Source organism: Oncorhynchus mykiss, chromosome 10, assembly GCF_057628025.1.
Source record: "Oncorhynchus mykiss isolate SJ-2025 chromosome 10, ASM5762802v1, whole genome shotgun sequence".
Lineage (NCBI taxonomy): Eukaryota > Metazoa > Chordata > Actinopteri > Salmoniformes > Salmonidae > Oncorhynchus > Oncorhynchus mykiss.
Window position 1 is genome coordinate 49831534 of NC_143031.1, and position 21938 is coordinate 49853471.

The 21938-nt window shown below is 42.1% G+C and overlaps 1 protein-coding gene across 1 annotated transcript; it reads right to left on the reverse strand.

Moving 5' to 3' along the window:
• Nucleotides 1-15429: 15429 nt before the first annotated feature.
• On the reverse strand, nucleotides 15430-21597 carry LOC110534927 (alpha-2Db adrenergic receptor-like). Its single transcript, XM_090188635.1, has one exon. The coding sequence runs from the start codon at nucleotides 21312-21314 to the stop codon at nucleotides 20025-20027; it is 1290 nt and encodes a 429-aa protein (XP_090044761.1). The 5' UTR covers nucleotides 21315-21597; the 3' UTR covers nucleotides 15430-20024.
• Nucleotides 21598-21938: the final 341 nt, after the last annotated feature.

Sequence of the window (21938 nt, forward strand, 5' to 3'; positions counted from 1 at the left end):
TTTATTTATTTTTTTGTTGTTGAATTTTTACCCCTTTTTTCTCCCCAATTTCATGGTATCCAATTGTTGTAGTAGCTACTATCTTGTCTCATCGCTACAACTCCCGTACGGGCTCGGGAGAGACGAAGGTTGAAAGTCATGCGTCCTCCGATACACAACCCAAACAGCCGCACTGCGCGCATCCAACCCGGAAGCCAGCCGCACCAATGTGTCGGAGGCTACACCGTGCACCTGGCAACCTTGGTTAGCGCGCACTGCGCCCGGCCCGCCACAGGAGTCGCTGGTGCGCGATGAGACAAGGACATCCCTACCGACCAAGCCCTCCCTAACCCGGACGACGCTAGGCCAATTGTGCGTCGCCCCACGGACCTCCCGGTCGTGGCCGGTTACAACAGAGCCAGGGCGCGAACCCAGGGACTCTGATGGCACAGCTGGCGCTGCAGTACAGCGCCCTTAACCACTGCGCCACCCGGGAGGCCCCCCGGTGCAATTTTCACCCATGACATTGATTTCAATGTGCCCAAATTTGCGAGAAAACTGCAAACAGGGCAACACTGGTCATGCTGTGGATGTTTGGTCAGGACGTGTCATTTTAATTTGTTAATTTTGAGAGACTCATTACTAAGCACTTCCCCACTCAAAACACATTGTGAGCGCTCCTCGTTTTTTCTCAAAGTTTGAATGAAACGAAGAGAGAGAAAGTAATGACTGTATTTGCTTTTCATGGCGATTGAGCTCAGTCAACTTAGGCAGCGGCAAGTGGGAATGACTAGTCATTGGCTGAACGACAGCACTGCAGTGTTTGGGTCGAGGAGTGATCTTCAAGAAAACTGCAGAAAAAATATCTAGTAAAACACACGGCTATCTCCCTCCCATTCACACACCTGCCAAACTGACACCGCTAAGCAGAGAGCGCACTGAACACAGAGCGCTGTTGCACTTGGCCAAAAATATTCCATTAGTTCATGAAATAATGTTACATTTACTCTAACACATACTTTAAGAAAGGCTGGTATAGGGCCCTAATCAAACAAGAAAATGTTCACCCAGAGGCGGTGCTCCTACTGAAATCCATTTGACCTAATTTCTACAAGCATGTCACCTGTCATGACTCTCCTGTGAGGATCCAAAGGATCAGGTTACAGTGGATCAGCTCTACAGTACTCTCTATCTCCCGCAGAGGGGGAGAGGGATGGATGTAGGGGTTTTATGACACCTCACTTGATCATAAACCATAGGCAGCAGACCCCTTTGGGGCCTAGTTTGGGTGATCGGAATGTCTGTATGCTTTATGAAGAGATTACCGCTCAAGAACTTCAACATCAAACAATGGACACCGGGACAACATATTTAATCTTCTGAATGTTGGTAATGATGAGAAATGGAATATGGGAAATTAATGTTTATTTTGTGATTGAAATTATCAGAAAGATGTTATAACGGGAACATTATAACTTTAAGTCCACACGTTGAAATGGTTAAAACTACAAGACCAGAAAATGTTAAGACCCTCTGAAACTCTCAACGAGTGAAGAAGTTGAAGACTAGACCAAAACATGCACCGTCTGCAGGTCTGCATGTAAAGTAGTCTCGGACAATTGACCAAGACGGGAAGGAAGACAGATCCCTCTCACCACCATGTGGTACATCCGATGTATCCATTCTAAGAACACTCCAGAACAAAAGCAGCCTGCAACTAAGAAGGACATTGTGATCTCTGGTGGACAACCAGAGACTTACATCGAACTACTTCCCATATACAGACCGAGTGCTTTCAACAGAGAGATGACAGAGAAAGACATCTATACGTAAATATATGTTGCATTTCTAATCGGAATGAGCGGTTGTTAGGGTGCTAAATTTTCATATTTGCGGTGAGCGTAGTTTCCAAATGTATGCACGATAAGCCCACTCTCTTTGTCTCTCCCGCGCTTTATCTTTCCCCACCCCCTTTCCATTGTGTAACAAGCCGTCATATCGGGTTAGTCCACTAGGGACTTTTCATTGCATTATGTTAGTAATCAATAATCTGTACCGTGTGTGTTAATGTATTTCTGTGTGATTATTTAGTTAGTTAGTAAATAAATAATTAAGCCAATTTGTGTATCGCTGATTCATCACTCAGGTTATGGTTCGTGCAGATTTACCAATTCAATGACATTCAGAATTAGACTGATATTAGGAAATGATTAATTGATATGATATGGATATATTCTTGAATTAATTCGGGAAACGCTAACTCATTAAATAATTTTTTCCCGTGGTGCCCCAAATTCCTAATGAGTTAATTGTTACATGATTCATTTAATCAAGTAATAATTAAACGTAGTAGGTAATTATTTGATGAATTGCAGTCATCACATTAATGATAGTCACGACACATCTGTGCAACTAGAGACAAAAAAACTCTAGATCAATTATACTCTACACAAAGACGCATAAAAAGCTCTCCCTCGCCCTCCATTTGACAAATCTGACCACAACTCTATCCTCCTGATTACTGCTTACAAGCAAAAACTCAAACAGAAGGTAACAGTGATGTGCTCAATAGAGGTCTGATGAAACAGATGCTAAGCTACAGGACTGTTTCGCTAGCACAGACTTGAGCATTGAGGAATATACCACATCAGTCAACGACTTCATTAATAAGTGAATTGACAACGTTGTCCCCACAGTGAAGCCGTGGATTACAGGAAATATCCGCACTGCGCTAAAGGCTAGAGCTGCCGCTTTCAATGAGCGGGACACTAATCCAGACGCTTATAAGAAATCTGGCTACTCCCTCTGATGAAACATCAAACAGGCAAAGCTTCAATACAGGACAAAGATCGAATCTATGTTAGTAGTAGCTGTTTTGTTCCAGTACCATAGGTGGCAGTGTATGCACCTTTCAGCATATTGTTATGTTGATGAAGGTTGAGGGCAAAGGCGAGGAGCAATGGTGGTATGCACTGGGCGTGTACAAATGTGCAGCACCAGCAACTCCCAGTGCATACCACCACTGCACCTCGCTGTAGCCCTCAACCTTTATCAACATAACAATAAAAGCAAATAAAGTGGTTCAACACTTCCACTAATGGTTGGCACTAATACAACATATTTTAGACCATGCCCCCAAATATACTAATGAGCCCCCACCAGCACATTGCCCTCACCTTCATTTCAAACAATGTGCAGTGCATGTAAGGTTAACAAAAAGTCATTTTACAGGTCATTTTTAACTGTGTGCCATAAGCACATATGAAGTATCCTATAAGCACAACTATAGAAGCTGTCATTACTTCTACCTGGAACCAGAGGGTTCTTAATGATCGGGTTCTAAATGGAACTCAAAACGGTTCCCCTACAGGGACAAATCAAAGGGTGCTACGTGGCACACAAGGGTTCCCCCACAGGGACAAATTGCATAACTCTGTAACCAGAGGCTTTTTCATGACAGGGTTCTATGTAGAACCCAAAGTGTTTCCCTACAGAATAAAAAAAAAATATCTTAGGGTTCTACGTGGCACCCAAAAGGGTACCCCCATAGGGACGAATCACAATGTCTATTGGTTCTAATCTTTTAACAATCTTTATCATACCCACAGAGCCAGTGGTGTAGCAGGAAATTCAGGTCACTGACAACTGAGAGGTTGTGAGTTCAAATCCCAAGTGAGGTTATTTAAGAAAAGTCTAGGGTTGCCAATATATTTGGCCGCAACTGTCCTTATGTATAACGTACCCTCCATTCCCCAGCATTCTACAATTCTCCCGGGGACTTGGAGCCCTTGGGGTTTGCGTGCGAGAAGTGCAGCCTTTCTTTTTCCATGATGCCAATGGTCCACAGGCTCCAGGTTTAGTTCCCTGTAGCTCATAAAGAATACTGTGTAGAGAGAGAGGGAAAGAGAATGAGAAAGAGACAGGATCCATTGCAGCACAATGGTCAAAATGGAATAGTCATATGGGTGTCTAAGAGAGTTGCTGTTGCCTTTTGTTTTTGTTTTGTTTGGTGTCTCTGGCAACTGTAAGTGTGCAGTCGTATTTCATTTCCATATGACCTTCTTGGCCTGTCACCTACTCCATTGTTGCGATGTGCCACCTGCTGTAATCAGCAGAAGTTTATGGAGTTTTGTTTTTAATTGGCTCGGGTGCCCCCACAATTAGCTCTGTGACTAGAGACACAATGACACAGACATGGCATAGGAGAGTAACCTTTGGTTACCTTAAAATGTCTCCAGTTGTCATTTGAGATGTTTTACAGCCTGAAAAGAAAATATGACACCATTGAAATGCATCCTGCAGAGTTGATTGATAGGCTCTTTTGCTCTCCCAACTGAAATATATAAATCAGTAGAATAATCACAAATCACTCTCCTCATCCCTGCCTTCTTATGGGAATCTCTTCCAGTGTAGTGTCAGCCCGTGTATATTGTTGGGCTTTGCTTTTATTGATGAAAGCAGTATGAGACATTCCACATTCTAATTAGAATGTTTTAGTGATGACCCAACCATGCCTGGGCAAATTCTAAAATACCAAATGATAAAATACCATAAAGATCAATGTATCAAAATAAACTAAAAAATACTTGTATTTTGAAATGTAGTTAACAAATATACATTTGCAAGTGGCCGGTCCGAACAGCAACAACATTCTCAGCAATGGTCACAGAAATGTTTTACTTGCTATGACTGTGATATGTTGTTGTTTATTTACATAACTTGAATACACTGACTGTAATGTAAGTCACTCTGGATAAGAGTGTCTACTAATTGACCAAAATGTAAGTTTGCAAGAAAGGCATCACTTGTGCATGTGACATTACAACCTGAAACTTGATATGTGAAAAATGAACATGCCAAAAATGAACGGCAAAGCACACTTAGGTATTATTATTGTCCTTGTTCTGGGACGGAGCTCATTCAAATAATACTCAGCATGCTTTGCAATTGCTCATTTTCACACATATATTTATATTTAGTTCATTTAGCAGATGCTCTTATCACACCATAGTGCCTTCAGACGTAATATTCCAATGCATGGTGAAAGGGTGGCACAACCGCTTTAAAAAAGGGTATAGAAAAGTATTTTTTATTAAAAAGAATACAAATTACAGCTCTCGAGAGCATCTTGTTACAAAATACATTGGAGTGTAGTTCAGCCAAGTGGAATACAAATTACAGAATACTCAGAAGTAATTGAAATACATATTTTATCATACTCAGAAGTAACAGAAATACTGCCCATCTCTGGACCCAGCAAACCGGGAACATTCCCATTAGCTAACATTCCCATTGAGTTCTAATTAGGCTTTGAGCTAACATCAGGGTGATACCATCCCACAAACATTCAAATGTTTTTGATCACCAAAATGATATATCCTTGGAATGTTCTCCTAACATTCACAACGACAGAACATGCTCCTAAGATTCTCATTAGGTTGTCAGGGAATGTTCAGGTAATGTTCTTAGAACAAACTGCCACAAGAAAATGTTGGAGTAATAGAAGTGGTTCTGAGGAAACATTACAGGAATATTCTGCTACTGTCTTTTTTTTTTTTTACCCCTTTTTCTCCCCAATTTCATGGTGTCCAATTGTTGTAGTAGCTACTATCTTGTCTCATCGCTACAACTCCCGTACGGGCTCGGGAGAGACGAAGGTTGAAAGTCATGCGTCCTCCGATACACAACCCAACCTAGCCGCACTGCTTCTTAACACAGCGCGCATCCAACCCTCCGGCACCAATGTGCCGGAGGGAACACCGTGCACCTGGCAACCTTGGTCAGCCACAGGAGTCGCTGGTGCGCGATGAGACAAGAATATCCCTACCGACCAAGCCCTCCCTAACCCGGATGACACTAGGCCAATTGTGCGTCGCCCCATGGACCTCCCGGTCGCGGCCGGTTACGACAGAGCCTGGGCGCGAACCCAGAGTCTCTGATGGCACAGCTGGCGCTGCAGTGGTTAAGGGCAGTACAGCGCCCTTAACCACTGCGCCACCCGGAGGCCCATATTCTGCTAATGTTGATGGTTATATTATTAAAAACACCCCTTACAACAAGCAGGGAATAGTCCGACAATGGCCTCATAAAGTGTGACGAGTGTGAAGTTATGACATGACGTCCAAAAAACATTCCCTGAACATACTTCAGCAACTATGTCTGGATTCAATTCAATTGGTTTCCCGAGAAAACATTTCAAGGAATCTTCTGTCAATTTTCATGAAGACGTCATCCAAAACACCCAGCACACCATGCTGAGAATATCCTCGCAAGACTCTCAAATAATTCAAGTGTGATGCTATGACATAATTGCTCCAATAACGTTCCCTGAACCGACTTCGGCAAGAAAATGTGGGCGCAATAGAAGTTGTTCTGAGAAAACCTTCCTGGGACATTCAACGAATGTTGATGGAGATATGACTACAAACCGCCCATAACAACAAACAGGAAACACTCTCATAAAGTTTTCCTTAATGTTCTAAAAACATACTTCAGTAGTTCTGAGAACATTGCTGCGATGTTCTTCTATTATCCATGTGCACCGTAACACACTTTATGTTCTTTGGAACATATGACTAACTTTACATTTTATATGAAATTGACAATCTTTTAAATAAATGGCATTTCAATCTTCAATATTTATTAGGGTATTGTCCAAACATAAATTTGAACCTGCAATCTTCCAGCCCTGTAGGCTACTTAGTCTGCTGCACCAACAGGATCCTAATGTTTCCAGTTGATTTCCCGTTTCACTAAATTCCTTGCATTATGATTCAATCTATGTCTTAGTATGTATGCACGTCTATGTGCCCTTCACCACAATCTGTCAGGCAATAATTTAACATGATTTCTGAAACCAAGTCCATAGGGAAAATAAAAGTCTAAACATCCCAACTGTATGGTATATGAAGATAATTGGCGAATAAATAATAGAGAACATAGATATCCTCTCTCTGCACCCTAATACAAACATTGTATGAATATCAGCACAGCTGGACAGATTTTGTGCTTTGGGAACTGTACTATGTTTTAATCAAACTGAGATGGAAATGAAGCCTTTAAAACTGACATCGTAATACACAGTAGGGTGTGACTCAAATCAAATGGACCGAGACTGAGACGAGACACAATTTAAAGAGAGCCTAGATCTTCTCATAATGTCAGAGAAGTTGTTGCTTTGTTTGAAAATGTGTGCGTTCGGCAAGCATAGTCCTTAGAGACACTATGGGCATTCTTTGTTATGTGTTCTGAGTGTATGTCATGTGTTGTGTCATGTGTTATGAGTGCACAGTTGAATACATTGCGAATGCATGTTGTGAATGCATTGTTGTTTTATCTGCTTCACTGATAACATATGAGTGTCGGATTTTCTACATGCTTCAGGCAAAAAATGTATCGTCCAGAAACTAGGTCAGGAAATGCTGTCCGGTATACTGCAGATCAAGTTTCCATGTACACTGTATCATTAGGTGATGTTTGTTTTATTGGCCTTTTTATTCTGGGCCATTACCAGAATAACCGGGAATATTATATCAAGATCAACTGCATTCATGTGTGGCCTGAAAGAACTAAGCTCGCAGAGAGGGAAAGAAAGAGAGGAAGGGAGAGAAATAGAGAGAGAGAGAGAGAGAGAGAGAGAGAAAGAGAGAGAGAGAGAGAAATACAGGGTGAGGGAGAGACTTAAGATTAACGGTGGCACAGGCTCGTTGTATAGTTAATGTTTTCAGACGTGGAAGACAGAGAGGAGATTGATGTTTCTGGTGAAATTTTCTGGAGGAATGAAGAAAGAGGTAAATGGTTCAAGCATTATATTGAGGAAAGAGCAGAGAATAATCTCATTAGAGTTACCAGCCTCAGAAATTGCAGCCCAAATAACTGCTTCACATTGTTCAAGTAACAGCCACATCTCAACATCAACTGTTCAGTGGAGACTGTGTGAATCAGGCCTTCATGGTTGAATTGTCACAAAGGAACCATTACTAAAGGGCACAAATAAGAAGAAGATAAGAAGAAGGGACTTGCTTAGGCCAAGAAACACGAGCAATGGACATTAGACCGGTGGAAATGTGTCCTTTGGTCTGGAGTCCAAATTTGAGATTTTTGGTTCCAACCACCGTGTCTTTGTGAGATGCGATGTGGATGAACGGATGATCTCCGTATGTGTATTTCCCACCGTAAAGCATGGAAGAGGAGGTGTTATGGTGTGGGGATGCTTTGCTGGTGACACTCTCTGTGATTTATTTAGAATTCAAGGCACACTTAACCAGCATAGCTTCCACAGCATTCTGCAGCGGTACGCCATCCCATCTGGTTTGGGACAATCATTTGTTTTTCAACAGGACAATGACCCAGCACACCTCCAGACTGTGTAAGGGCTATTTTACCAAGAAGTAGAGTGATGGAGTGACGCATCAGATGACCTGGCCTCCACAATCCCCCGGCCTCAATCATATTGAGATGGCTTGGGATGAGTCAGACCGCAGAGTGAAGGAAAAGCAGCCAACAAGTGCTCAGCAGATGTGGGAATTCTTTCAAGACTGCTGGAAAAGCATTCCAGGTGAAGCTGGTTGAGAGAATGCCAAGAGTGTGCAAAGCTGTCATCAAGGCAAAGGGTGGCTATTTGAAGAATCTCAAATGTAAAATATATTTAGATATGTTTAACACTTTTTTGGTTACTACATGATTCAATATGTGTTGTTTCATAGTTAGATGTTTTCACTATTATTCTACAATGTAGAAAATAGGTAAAAAGTAGGAAAACCCTTGAATGAGTCGGTGTTCTTAAACATTTGACCGGTAGTGTATTTGACATTTGGAATTCATACATCAACATATGCACACTGCCAGCAGTTTACTTGACCACAGGACATGCTCAGGCATTTCTCATTCCACTGTATCCACGATAGCAGATTGGTCCGCTTGGGGATGTATACAAACACAACCAAGACCTCGACACACCCCAGAGTCTGGTCTCGAAATGTGGGGACATTTGCATTCCATTTGAGCGCTCTGCCACGATGCATGTTCAGCAACTAACTCATAGTTTTGAACTGATATTGTAGTGAAAATCTTGAATATTCTCCCCCCCGTTCCATCTAAAATCTGAGTACACCAACATTTGTTATTAAATATTTTATATTCACATCTTCCTATGCTTCTGCTGCTATAGGACCAAAAGGCTCCCCCAGCTTATAACCCCAAGACATAAGACTGCTGAACTGTTAACCAAATAGCCACCGCATCTCTTAGTTGTCCTCTCCTAAACTGGGTCTGTATAAAGAGATGTGGTAGAGGGAGGTTCAGTTCCTCCAGACGCCTCTGCAGCAGCTCTCCACTCTGACAGCATGTCATTTCATACTAGACCCGGCTGGACACTATGTATCGGTGGGGGGCGACTAGGTTCCACAGACGGGTGTGTAAATGTGCTCGTCTGAGGAGCAGCTAGGGACTGATAGGCATGCCTTTAACACGATGAGACATGACACTTTCTGCTGGTAGCTCGCTACTTGTTTTGTGCTCCTTGGCAGATTGGTTGCAGATTTGTATTGTTGAGGTTGAAAGACACCTTGAATGTTGTCCACCACAAGCCCCTTCCCTAAGGTATATCCCTAGCTCCCTTTGATTGTTTGTTTTCTATGCAGTGCCAGTCAAAAGTTAGGACACACCTACTCATTCATGGGTTTGCAAAGCTATCATCAAGGCAAGGGTGGCTACTTTGAAGAATCCAACATAAAATATATTTTGATTTGTTTAACACTTTGTTTCCTACATGATATTTGTCATTTCATAGTTTTGATGTCTTCACTATCATTACACAATGTAGAATATAGTACAAATGAAGAAAAAAAACTTGAATGAGTAAGTGTGCCCAAACATTTGACTGGCACTGTGCACCGGTGTTACTCCAACAAATGGGTTTTTGGTGATTCACATTTATCTTTGTATGTATGGCTTCCTGCCTGGTGGCCCCTGAAGTCACATCCACAGAGAGAGGACAGGTGACAGTGCAGATGACAGTTGTAACCTTTACAAAAGTACAGTGTCTAAGACTGGTTATATCACGGGCATCTTTTGATTCTCTAAGTGTTCGATAGAGGGAAGAAAAGGAGGACAATTAGGAGGGAGTGAGCAAAGGGTTGTAACAGTCTGTATTTTTTTGTATTTTTTGTATTTTTTTAAACACTTAGACATAAACAAATGATTACAATCTAATTGGACTCAGAAGCACAATGCGTCCCCGAAACCAAGCATATTCGCTAAATAAGAAAGGTAACTGTGAGACAACAATCCAGGATTAGCCAACACTCTCTGGGGTCCCGTGCCCAGTAGAAACTATTCCCGACAGCATTGCCATCTCACATAGCAGTCTGGAGGTAGACAGCTTTCAGTAACCAAATCAAGCTTACATTCACACTCCATTTGCAGCTTCCTGTCTTTCTTTTCTAACAGCCAAAAGGGAATTCGAGGCAACAGAGAGACTGTGTTTCAAATTGCTTTCAGTCTGAGTGTAATATACTGTACAATGTCAGAGTGTCTCCTCATAAACTCACTGAGTTTTTGAGAGGGTGACGAATAGGAAAACAGAAGGTGTGGTTGGAATGGGATCTATTCAGTGACAGCATTTTTTTAAATTGTGTTTTGTTTCGTCTGTACAAAGTAAATTAACAAACATTACTAAACATCAGTGTGTGCATGCATAGGTGCGGTCCCGTGTAGCTCAGTGTGTAGGTGCTTGCAGCGCTAGGGTTGTGGGTTTGATTCCCATAGGGACCAGTATGGGAAAATGTATGCACTCAATACTCTAAGTCACTCTGGATAAGAGTGTCTGCTAAATTACTAAAATGTAGGAAGGCTTAACTCAGTTTCTTGCCCAAGTTGAGCCATCTCTGACGTACATCAGAGGCTGGCAGCTCAGCGTATGGATGAAGGCTGCACAGTCCTGTCCTGTTCCGTCTCACTAGCTTCCTCCATCTGACATCACTTCCCTGCCATGGGCCAACCAATCACTGTTACAATGGCATCTGACCTCCCTCCTACGTGCACACACACACACACACTCTCTCATTACATGGCTCATTAATGATTTAATAGTCCAATGATATGCCAGGCCATTCTGTGTTTACGAAGTCAGGTTGGGCCAAAGTGAACTTTTCTGAAAGGTCAGCTGATCCTCTGAAATTAAATCACAGATCAGAGTGCGTGATATGATTTATGTAAAAATTATTTATTGGGGAATAATTTAACAACACATGATAATGGGATGCACCTATACACCTACAACACAGGGTTATGTGCTTTTAAAAAAAGAAGACACATATACCACTCTACCAGATATAGAGTTGAAATGTATTCAATTTTGACTTTGTATCCCAATGTTACACTTTATATGCATCACAGAACACTGAAATATAACAAAACTGTTTGGCATAGAAACACAGGATTTTCGTTTAATTATGAAATTATGATTTTTTTTGTGGGATAACATTCCACCCATGAGGACAAAGAGGGCGCTTTTGGTCATTGGCTGCAAGAAAGAGCTACAGAAGGAAGGCAACTCAATAGTAGGAAGGTGTTCTTATTGTTTTGTACCCTCAGTGTATACACAAAGCAGGTGCTTCCACACATGGTTCCTGAGTTAATTAAGCAATTAACATTTGATCATGCTTAGGGTCATGTATAAAAATGTTGACCAGGCCATTATTTTGGCTGCCGTAGCTATGCCGCCATAGGATGACGATGCCCCCATCTACAGGATACGAGTGGTCACTAAATGGTTTGATGAGCATGAAAACAATGTAAGCCATATGGCATGGTGGTCTCAGTCACCAGATCTCAACCCAATTGAACACTTCTGGGAGATAAAAACAAAACACCAAATTACGGAATTTCTAGTGGGAAAATGGTGTCGCATCCCTCCAATAGAGTTCCAAACACTTGTAGAATCTATCCCAAAGTGCATTGAAGCTGTTCTGGCTTTTGGTGGCCCAACGCCCTGTTAAGACATTTTATGTTTCCTTTGTTTTGGCAGTAGTTAGACAAGTTAGACAAGTTAGATACTCTAACTTGACAGCCTGAAATGGCATATTGGTAGCTAGTTATGAGGTTGGAAGATTTGGAACCTATCTGGGCTAGCTAAAGCCAACTTCATAACATTTCTAGGTGGCTAGTACTATTACAGAGAAACGACAACAACAACTTCATATATGTATTTTTTTGAACAGGATAAATCTGAGGGGGATAAATCTGAGGGGGCACGTGCCTAACTTTCTAACTTGATTCTCCATCTAGAAGAATGTATCCACCCCTACACAAATGTCCATGAATTATAATCCACATCATAATTCACATTTCCTGTTTCTGCAGGATTATTTTACTGCTGTAGCAAAACTGGATCAAATTAAGATCCCACATCTGTACATGTCACATGCAGTTAGTTACATGTAACAAATATTAAGCATCAGTCAGCCCCCCCCCCCCAAAAAAAATCACCATTACAGCTAAATCATTATGCCCTACATTGGAGTGTGAGTCTAGGTAACACTATTGTTGGGGCCATACAGTATATTATCATAAAGCATACAGAAGCATTTTCTGATTCCAAATTCAAATGTGTGGCATACTGGTGAGTAGTGATGAGTCACTTGGACCTACAGTAAGCAGGATTTTCCATAAAATGTGTCTATCTGGTGCAATCTTATCAGGCACAAAGACGTAGTGTTTATATGTATTTGCAAGAAAATAAGCCAATAATACCAAATAGCAGAAAATAAAATGAGAGAAACAAGCTGATCTTCAGCTCATCTCTCGCCTTCTCTCCAAAAAAAAAAATACATGTTTTCAAAGGTGAGTCAAACATAGTTTGTGTAACCTTCACCCTCTCTGGTGGTGGTGGAGATGAAATCAGTCTCTCATGCTGTCTATTTTCCCGGCAAGCAAAAACCTTCAAAAGGTAGAGTGCAGTACAGTGTGTACCCATTCTCTCCTCTAAAAGTCTATTTGACGAACCTGCTTGGTGCCCCCAGCCAGGCAGCCAGCCTCCCACTCCCACTGCTTCCTGGTAAACAGAGAAGAATTTCTATCATTAAGAGCGGCGGGAGCAGTGATTCAGTGGGAGTGTTATGGAGTGGGCTCGTGGATCACAGCTAGCTTACCATCCTCAGAAGACAGTGCAGAGTCTCTGCACAATTATCAAGCATGCTGTGGCGTAAAGGCTAACTTTGTACTTTATCTCACTGTTTAGGTATTCAACTCACAAAAACAGCCAAACAAACACACACTGGCATTGTGATGAACATTCTGTCAATTAAAAATGAATGTGCTGAGACAAAAGAAAAAGCAGCCGTTCCCTGGTGTACGAGAACAACACATAGACAGGACCAGATCTGGCTGTTCTCGGTTGTATGGGTCATGTTGTTTTTCCAGGTAGAACCCCCTCGGAACTATCCGGCCCTGTGCACTGAAGGACTGTCTGGAGATTCACAGCTTGAAGGTTTTCTCTCATCGAATGGTGCATAGTATTCAAAGAGTTTGTGGTGCCAGTGTTATAGCTACTGTATCTGAGTTGAGTGCACTGAATGAGTTGTTGGATAGTTGTGAAGTATATGTATGTCCCACAGGAAGCAGAATTTAGATTGAATTTGAATTGAAGGACGTAGAACTTAAACGGAATAAAAATATAAACACAACATGTAAAATGTTGGTCCCGTGTTTAATGAGCTGAAATAAAAGATCCCAGAAATTATCCATACTCAAAAAAAGCTTATTTCTCTTAAAATTAGTGCACAGTTTTGTCACACAACACATTGCCACAGATTTCTCAAGTTTTGAGAGTGTACAATTGGCATGTGGAATGCTGGAATGTCAACCAGAGCTGTTGCCAGAAAATGTAATGTTAATTTCTCTACCATAAGCCAACCTTCAATGTCATTTTAGAGAATTTGGCAGTTCGTCCAACTGGCCTCACAACTGCAGAGCAGTTTGTGGATGTTAACATTGTGAACAGAGTGCCCCATGGTGGCGGTGGAGTTATGCTATGGGCAGGTATAAGCTACGGACAACTGCAACATAGACACTGGGAGTCGAGAAGCAGCTGGTAAGTTTAATATAACAAATAACATGGCACGATACAACGTTGGAGTATCGTCTAGACATTAACAACAGAAGCAATAGTGCCTGGGGAAGGAACCTAAGGGATAAAGGGGAGGTAATTAGTAAGGTAATGGAGTCCAGGTGTGCTTAATGATGAAGCGCAGGTGTGCGTAGTGATGAAAGCCAGGTGCGCTTAATGATGGTTCCCAGGACCAGTGGTTGGTAAACCGGCGACGTCAAATGCCGGAGGGGAGGAGCGGGAGTAGGTGTGACAACAATGAACACAATTACATTTTATCGATGGCAATTTGAATTCACAAAAATACAGTGACGAGATCCTGAGGCACATTGTGACGCCCATTTTTTTAAGGTATCTGTGACCATCTGTATTCCCAGTCATGCGAAATCCATAGATTAGGGCCTACTTAAATTATTTCAATTGACTGATTTCCTCATTCCTCATATGAACTGTAACTCAGTAAAATCTTTGAAATTGATACATGTTGCATTTATATACTTACTTATAATTCAAAGCAATTCAAAGAGATTCAACTGAGACATAAAACATGAAAGTCTCTTTTCATTTGATATATATTTTCTCAAAAGGATATTCGACTTATTAAGGCAAAGAATACACATCACTAATAGTATATGCATACCATTTTACAGTATTTATCTTGGTCATGAGATGTTAAATTGTTCCCTTCAATACTGCAGTGTTTGATATAATGTATTCTGGGAAACAATATCTATCTGATATTTAAAGACATGGGAATTATGAAATATTATATTAACAACCCACAACAGAGCTAATCTTAGAATATATCCAAACCACTGTAATTATTTAAAATTGTTTCATGAGAATGAGTTTTAAAAATGAAATGTTTCAACCTTATGCTACATGGTATTGGTAACCATACTTCAGGGTTATTCAAGCCTTACACTACGAGCTCCGGAGCCTGCTGGTTTTCTGTTCTACCGTGATAGTTAATTGCACTCACCTGGTGTCCCAGGTCTAAAATGAACAAGGAAAAGAAACGTGATTGATGTACCCAGATTGGATGATATACCCAGATTGGATGATATACCCAGATTGAATGAAATGAGAGCATTTGATCTTACTGTGTTATTTCAGACAGAATGGAAACCTTGGGAGCATAAAAAAGCACCTGGTTACAGTCTCTCCTGTCTGTCTGATATCGTGTGGTGCTTTACTCTATACGGCTGCCTTGAATTGCAGGAAGTAAGAAGCTTATTGACTGGCTGGCTAGTTGGCTTGGTGGCTGAATAGCTGACTGGTTCAAAAGAGAATAGAGAATGCAGGAATGTCTGAGTATGGATGGAGGAGATGTGAAAACATTGGGGTTCAGGGACATAACATTGCCCATCTTATTTATTCATGTCATTTGATGCAGAGAGACATTTCAAGGGATGGATGAATGCTTCATAATAAACAGATTATAGGTCAACACTGTCAGACACATTGCCTCTGTGAATATTGCAAGTGAAGCAAAGTAACTTTCTCAATCAATGCTAGTAAATATCCTACGTGGGTTCAATTTGCAATTGCAAACAATTGATACAGAGTGTAAATAGGCAGCTGTGGATCAACTATTGGGTATGATTTTTGTTCGCAAAGAGATGTGACAAAACATATGATATTGGACCAATATGGCTTTAGCCAAGGGGCATTTTCCATCGAAAATTACCCATGAGCACCAACATGAAGTTCATAGGAGCATATCAAATTGGGTCTCAAATAAGGGAAATGTAGGCATAGATATATTTCTCAACCATTTTCCATCTTAACATTAGGCATAAGTACAAGCTTTGATCTCTGGACAAACAGATGGAAAAGGTGTCTTCGAAAACATCTACCAGAAAAGTCTTCAAATGTAGCAGAAATACACCAAAACACAATTATGTTGACATAAAGACTAATCGGTGGCGTGTATTTGTGGATGCCAAGGGAAGCCAGGCTTCACAATAAAATGTACCAAGAAAAAAAACATACAAAATAATTGATCTTTCGTCTCTCTCTATTTCATAAATGTCCTTCAATACGTAAGAAGCTGAATGTATCTGTAACGCTCGTTGTCGTAAGGAAGAGTGGACCAAAACGCAGCGTGGAAAGTGTTCATGATCTTTATTGTCAAGAATCACTCAGTTCCGTCAGGCACAGATACTAAACGGAAAACAACACCCCACAAAACCCAAATGGAAAATGACAACTTATATATGATCCCCAATCAGAGACAACGATAGACAGCTGCCTCTGATTGGGAACCACACTAGGCAAAAACAACAAAGAAATAGAAAACATAGATTTTCCCACCCGAGTCACACCCTGACCTAACCAAACATAGAGATTAAATAAGGATCTCTAAGGTCAGGGCATGACAGTATCTCACCGGAGAAAGCATCCGAGTAAACAAAACAGCACCCCTCTGTCTCAGTATGTGTAGTGTATTTATCTGATGCCGTCTGGTCAAATAGAGCATGACATTGTTGCCGCCTGTAGCATTCAACGAAAGGAAAGCCGGTTTGGATTTGGCTTCAGACCAATCACAACACATCAGAAGCCAAACATCATTGACAGAAAAAAACTTGAATTGCTGCATCTCGTTGTGTCGTTGTCCTACGATGGCTAGCTAACTAGCTAAAATCGTCCCTTTCCTAAATTAGCCAACAGCCATGGATGAAGATAGGGTTTTGGACTTGTGGTTTTACTTAATTCTCCGTACTGGCCAATGATTATAACTGTGATTCTGATCCAATCATAAATTAATACAATGTGCCCTGGCCTAAGAGGATGGAAGTTCAACATGTAGCTAGATGTAGTATGCTAATCATAACTAGCTGGCCTGGCGCATCGTTGCCCATGAAAGGAAGTTAGGCTAGTGAGCAAGCATGAGATAATGTTGAAATGTTGTAGTTGAAATGGTGCTGGAATAGTGAAAGCAGCTCCTATTTTATTTGCGACTTGCGGTAACTCTCTGTTGTGCTAAATCAATACTTGTTTAGAAGTCCAAAATGTCTGTTTAATTTATTCAGCAACTGTGTCTTCTTTTTGTCTCAGCCTTAGGCCTATATACACTATATACAGTGCATTTGTAAAGTATTCAGACCCCTTGACTTTTTAAACATTTTGTTACATTACAGCCTTATTCTAAAATCAATCTAAACACAATACTGCGGAAAGACAAATAAATAACAGGTTTGTAGAATTTTTGGGCTAATTTATTAAAAACAATAAACTGAAATTTCACGTTTACATAAGTAAATTGAAGCACCTTTAGCAGCGATTAAAGCCTCAAATCTTCTTGGGTAGGACGCTACAAGCCAGGTACAACTGTATTTGGGGAGTTTCTCCCATTCTTCTCTGCAGGTCCTCTCAAGCTCTGTCAGATTGGATGGGGAGTGTTGCTGCACAGCTATTTTCAGGTCTCTCCAGAGATGTTCGATCTGGTTCAAGTCCGGGCTCTGACTGGACATCTCAAAGACAGTCAGAGACTTGTCCCGAAGCCACTCCTGCGTTGTCTTGGCTGTGTGCTTAGGGTCATTGTCCTGTTGGAAGGTGAACCTTGGCCCCAGTCTGAGGTCCTGAGCTCTCTGGAGCAGGTTGTCATCAAGGATACTTTGTGCCGTTCATCTTTCCACCGATCCTGACTAGTCTCCCAGTCCCTGCCGCTTAAAAACATCCCCATAGCACAATGCTGCCACCACCATGCTTCGCCGTAGTGATGGTGTCAGGTTTCCTCCAGACATGACGCTTGGCATTCAGGTCAAAGACCAGAGAATCTTGTTTCTCATGGTCTAAGAGTCCTTTAGGTGCATTTTGGCAAACTCCAAGCAGGCTGTCATGTGCCTTTTACTGAGGAGTGGCTTACATCTGGCCACTGTACTACAGTATAAAGGCCTGATTGGTGGAGTGCCGCAGAGATGGTTGTCCTTCTGGAAGGTTCTCCCATCTCCACAGAGGAACTCTGGAGCTCTGTCAGAGTGGCCATTGGATTCTTGGCCACCTCCTTGACCAAGGCCCTTCTCCCCCTTCAACTGTGGGAACTTATATAGAGAGGTGTGTGCCTTTCCAAACCATATCCAATCAATTGAATTTACCACAGGTGAACTTCAATCAAGTTGTAGAAACAGGATGCACCTGACCTCAATTTCGAGTCTCATAGCAAAGGGTCTGATTACTTATGTAAATAAGGTATATCTGTTTTTTATTTGTAATACATTTGTAAAGATTTCTAAAAAACTATTTTTGCTTTGTCATTATGTGGTATTGTGTGTAGATTTATGATCATATTTTTTTAAAATACATTTTAGAATAAGGCTGTACCGTAACAAAATGTGGAAAAAGTCAAAGGGTCTGAATAACGTCCGAATGCACTGTGTAGAAAAGTATGTGGACACAGCTTCAAATTAGTGGATTTGGCTATTTCAGCCACACCCGTTGCTGACAGGTGTATAAAATCGAGCACACAGCCATGCTATCTCCATCAACAAACATTGGCAGTAAAATGGCCTTACTGAAGAACTCAGTGACATTCATCGTTGTACCAACATACGATGCGACCTTTCCAACAAGTCAGTTCGTCAAATGTCTGCCCTGCTAGAGCTGTTCTTGTGAAGAGGAAACGTCTTGGAGCAACAACAGCTCAATTGATAGGCCACACAAGAGCACAGAACAGGACCGCCGAGTGCTGAACCACGTAGCACGTAAAAATCGTCTTTCCTCGGTTGCAACACTCACTAGTGAGTTCCAAACTGCCCCTGGAAGCAACGAGAACTGCACGTCTGGAGTTTCATTAAATGAGCATCTGCACACAAGCCTAAGATCACCATGCGCAATGCCAAGCGTTGGCTGGAGTGGTGTACAGCTCGCTGCCCTTGATCTGGAGCTGTGGAAATGCGTTTTTGGAGCGATAAATCACGCTTCACCATCTGGCAGTCCAATGGACAACTTTGCGTTTGGCGGATGCAAGGAGAAGGCTACCTGCCCGAATGCATACTGCCAACTGTAAAGTTTGGTGGAGGAGGAATAATTGTCTGGTTTGTTGAGATCAGTGTTGAAGAACTCCCTCTGGACTGCACAGAGCCCTGACCTCAACCCCATCGACACCGTTGGGATTAATTGGAACGCGGACTGCGAGCCAGGCCTAATCGCGCAACATCAGTGCCCGACCTCACTAATGCTTTTGTGGCTGAATGGAAGCAAGTCCCCGCAGCAATGTTCCATTGTTATTTTTTACATTGTTCCGTCTCAATGGACCTCTAGGCTATAAATAGGAGCTAAGTGCAATGGTCAGGTCACTCTGAGGAAGATGTTAGCTTGATGTCGAAACGTCAGTCACCTGCTTGCATCCAAAGTGAGCAATAAAAAATTTAAATCTCTCGCTTTTTTTGTTGAGTACTCCAACTCCTTTTCACCTCGAATTAGACCTGTTGGAAATGGTTCTTGATAAGCCCTTCTCACCCTTTAATGTATTATTAACAGCACACTGCGAAATTAACAACACCTAAAAGCATAGCAGTGCAGGCTGACTCATGCTTCTCTAATATGTAGATCAGATACTGGTATCGATATATGCTTTTAGTTATCAAATATGCCAATTAGGATTTTCAACCTGATACATTTAAGTACACAGAAACGTCATCTGAAGGTTACAAACTCACTTCTTCAAATTTGAAGTCCATGTTACAAGACATAAAAAGTAGGTTAAATTTAAAAAAAATAGTATTGCAGTATTCTACAAACAAGTGTTACACATCTCCTAAGTAGGCTAATCAATTGACAGATACTAAACGCAACAGAACGTAAGCAGGCACTCACTCCTTCCTCTCTCTCTATTTTATTCATTCATTCACACAGACAGACAGACAGACAGACAGACAGACAGACAGACAGACACAGAGACACACAGGGGGGGGGGGGGGGGGGGGGATAAACGTTATGTGTGTGAAGTCTGGCATATGATCTTTTTGAAAGATCTCCGAAAATCGCGATTAAATATTGTATAAATTATAGGGTTCACTGAACTGTTACAGTAACCAATCCAGAAAAACAGATTGAAGAGAGCATCCGGAATCGGGCAACTATCTCTGCATATTGCGTGCAGACTGTATGTAAAAAAGAATGGGAACCAGCAGAGTACAAACACCCCCATCACCACTGCAAGGACAAATGTAAAGCGCTTTTCACGCATCTGTGCCAGTTTTGTCTTTGACAGTGACATCTGTCTCGTCCTTTGGTCCTGAGAGAGCTGTGCGTTGCGTTTCGAAGCCGATGGCGCGCGGCAACTCTGTTTTGTGAACGTGTTCGCACCCTCCACTTTCCCTCTCTTGGAGAAGTGGCATTTCTTGGGTTTGCTATCGGGGGCACAGGTCTCTTCCAGGTCTATATCGTCCAGCTCTCCTTTCCGTGGGTGGCCACCTAAACTGGCGCTGCTGGGGCTCTCCACCTCAAATTTCCCCCTGGGCACAAAGCAAGTTTCCGACTCCAAAGGCTGTCTCTCCATCCCGTTCTTGGCCGCGAACACGGTCGATGCGCGCTGCTTGGCCACTCTATATATTTTACAATACACCAGAATCATGATTAGTCCAGGGGCGAAAAATGAGACCAGGCAAGACGAGAGAATATACCATGTTTCGTTGTTGAGCAAGCACTCGTGCTCGTCGTGTTTGGGCATAAGCAACGGTGGGAAAGAGATGACCGCAGATATGACCCAGACCACGGTGATCATACACTTAATACGCTTAGGCGTCCTCTTCAAGTTATAGCTAACAGCTTTGGTTACAGACCAGTACCTGTCCAGGCTTATGGCGCAGAGGTGCACAATGGAGGACGTGCAGAAGAGGACGTCAAGGGCCAGGTAGAAGGCACACCAGGTGCTCCCAAAGTACCAGTAACCCATGACCTCGTTGGCGAGGGAGAAAGGTATGACCAAGGTAGCCACTAAGATATCTGCCGATGCCAAGGAGACAAGGAAGAGATTCTGCGGCGCACGGAGCGCACGGCTGGTAAAAACGGCCACCACAACCAGTACATTTCCCACGATCGTCACCAGAATGATAACAGTGACCATGAGCACGATGAAGACGGCCGCGCTCTGGGAGTGAGGCAGAGGCCTCGGGGCACTCGTGGAATTCGTATCCTCTGATGAGTTCGGCGCAGCAAAAGTTGTTGAGGTTATATCCATTCTGGATAGACAAATCTGTTCCTCCCCATTCTCCTCTCGCATTCCAATCAGGGATAGACAGGGCGAGGATCGCAAATTGCGCAGTTTGATCAAAGTAATCTTTCATCTAACCGCTGTACAGATGACCCATTATATGGAAACATCACAGTTCAATCGAAATCACAGACGAAATGACCAAGAAAAATAACATCCTTCCAGTGTTTTGTTTTCAGTGCAAGCGCACAAGTTGCCGGCGATTCCTGGCCACGCTACAGTTTGTATTTGTGCAAGGAAATAATCATGTTTGGAATGCATGGTTCCCTTGAGCACGACGGCACTCCAAGAAACCAGGGTCAGATGGCAGCCTGAAGTTCCCACTTTAATCTGGTTGATGCGCATTGGCCGTGTTCCCTAGTAGTGTAGTGTGGGAGTGGAGAGGGGTATCATTTCAGAGAGAGAGGGAGAGGGAGCCAGAGAGAGAGAGAGTGAAAGATCGAGAGAAGGAGAGCGAGAGAGAGAGAGATACTGCGGAATTATGCAGATGATTAAACTTTGGAATAATGTAATAATGGAAGTAAAGACTGGTGAAAAATAAAACATTTAATATTTATAGGCCTGTTATTATTAGTATTATTTTGGAATCGTATTCATTGTCAAAGGAATACAACATCACTGTTTGACAATCTG

Excerpts from the sequence above, each read along its gene's own strand:
- LOC110534927 (XM_090188635.1), bottom strand. The coding sequence starts at position 21,314 with ATGCGAGAGGAGAATGGGGAGGAACAGATTTGTCTATCCAGAATGGAT.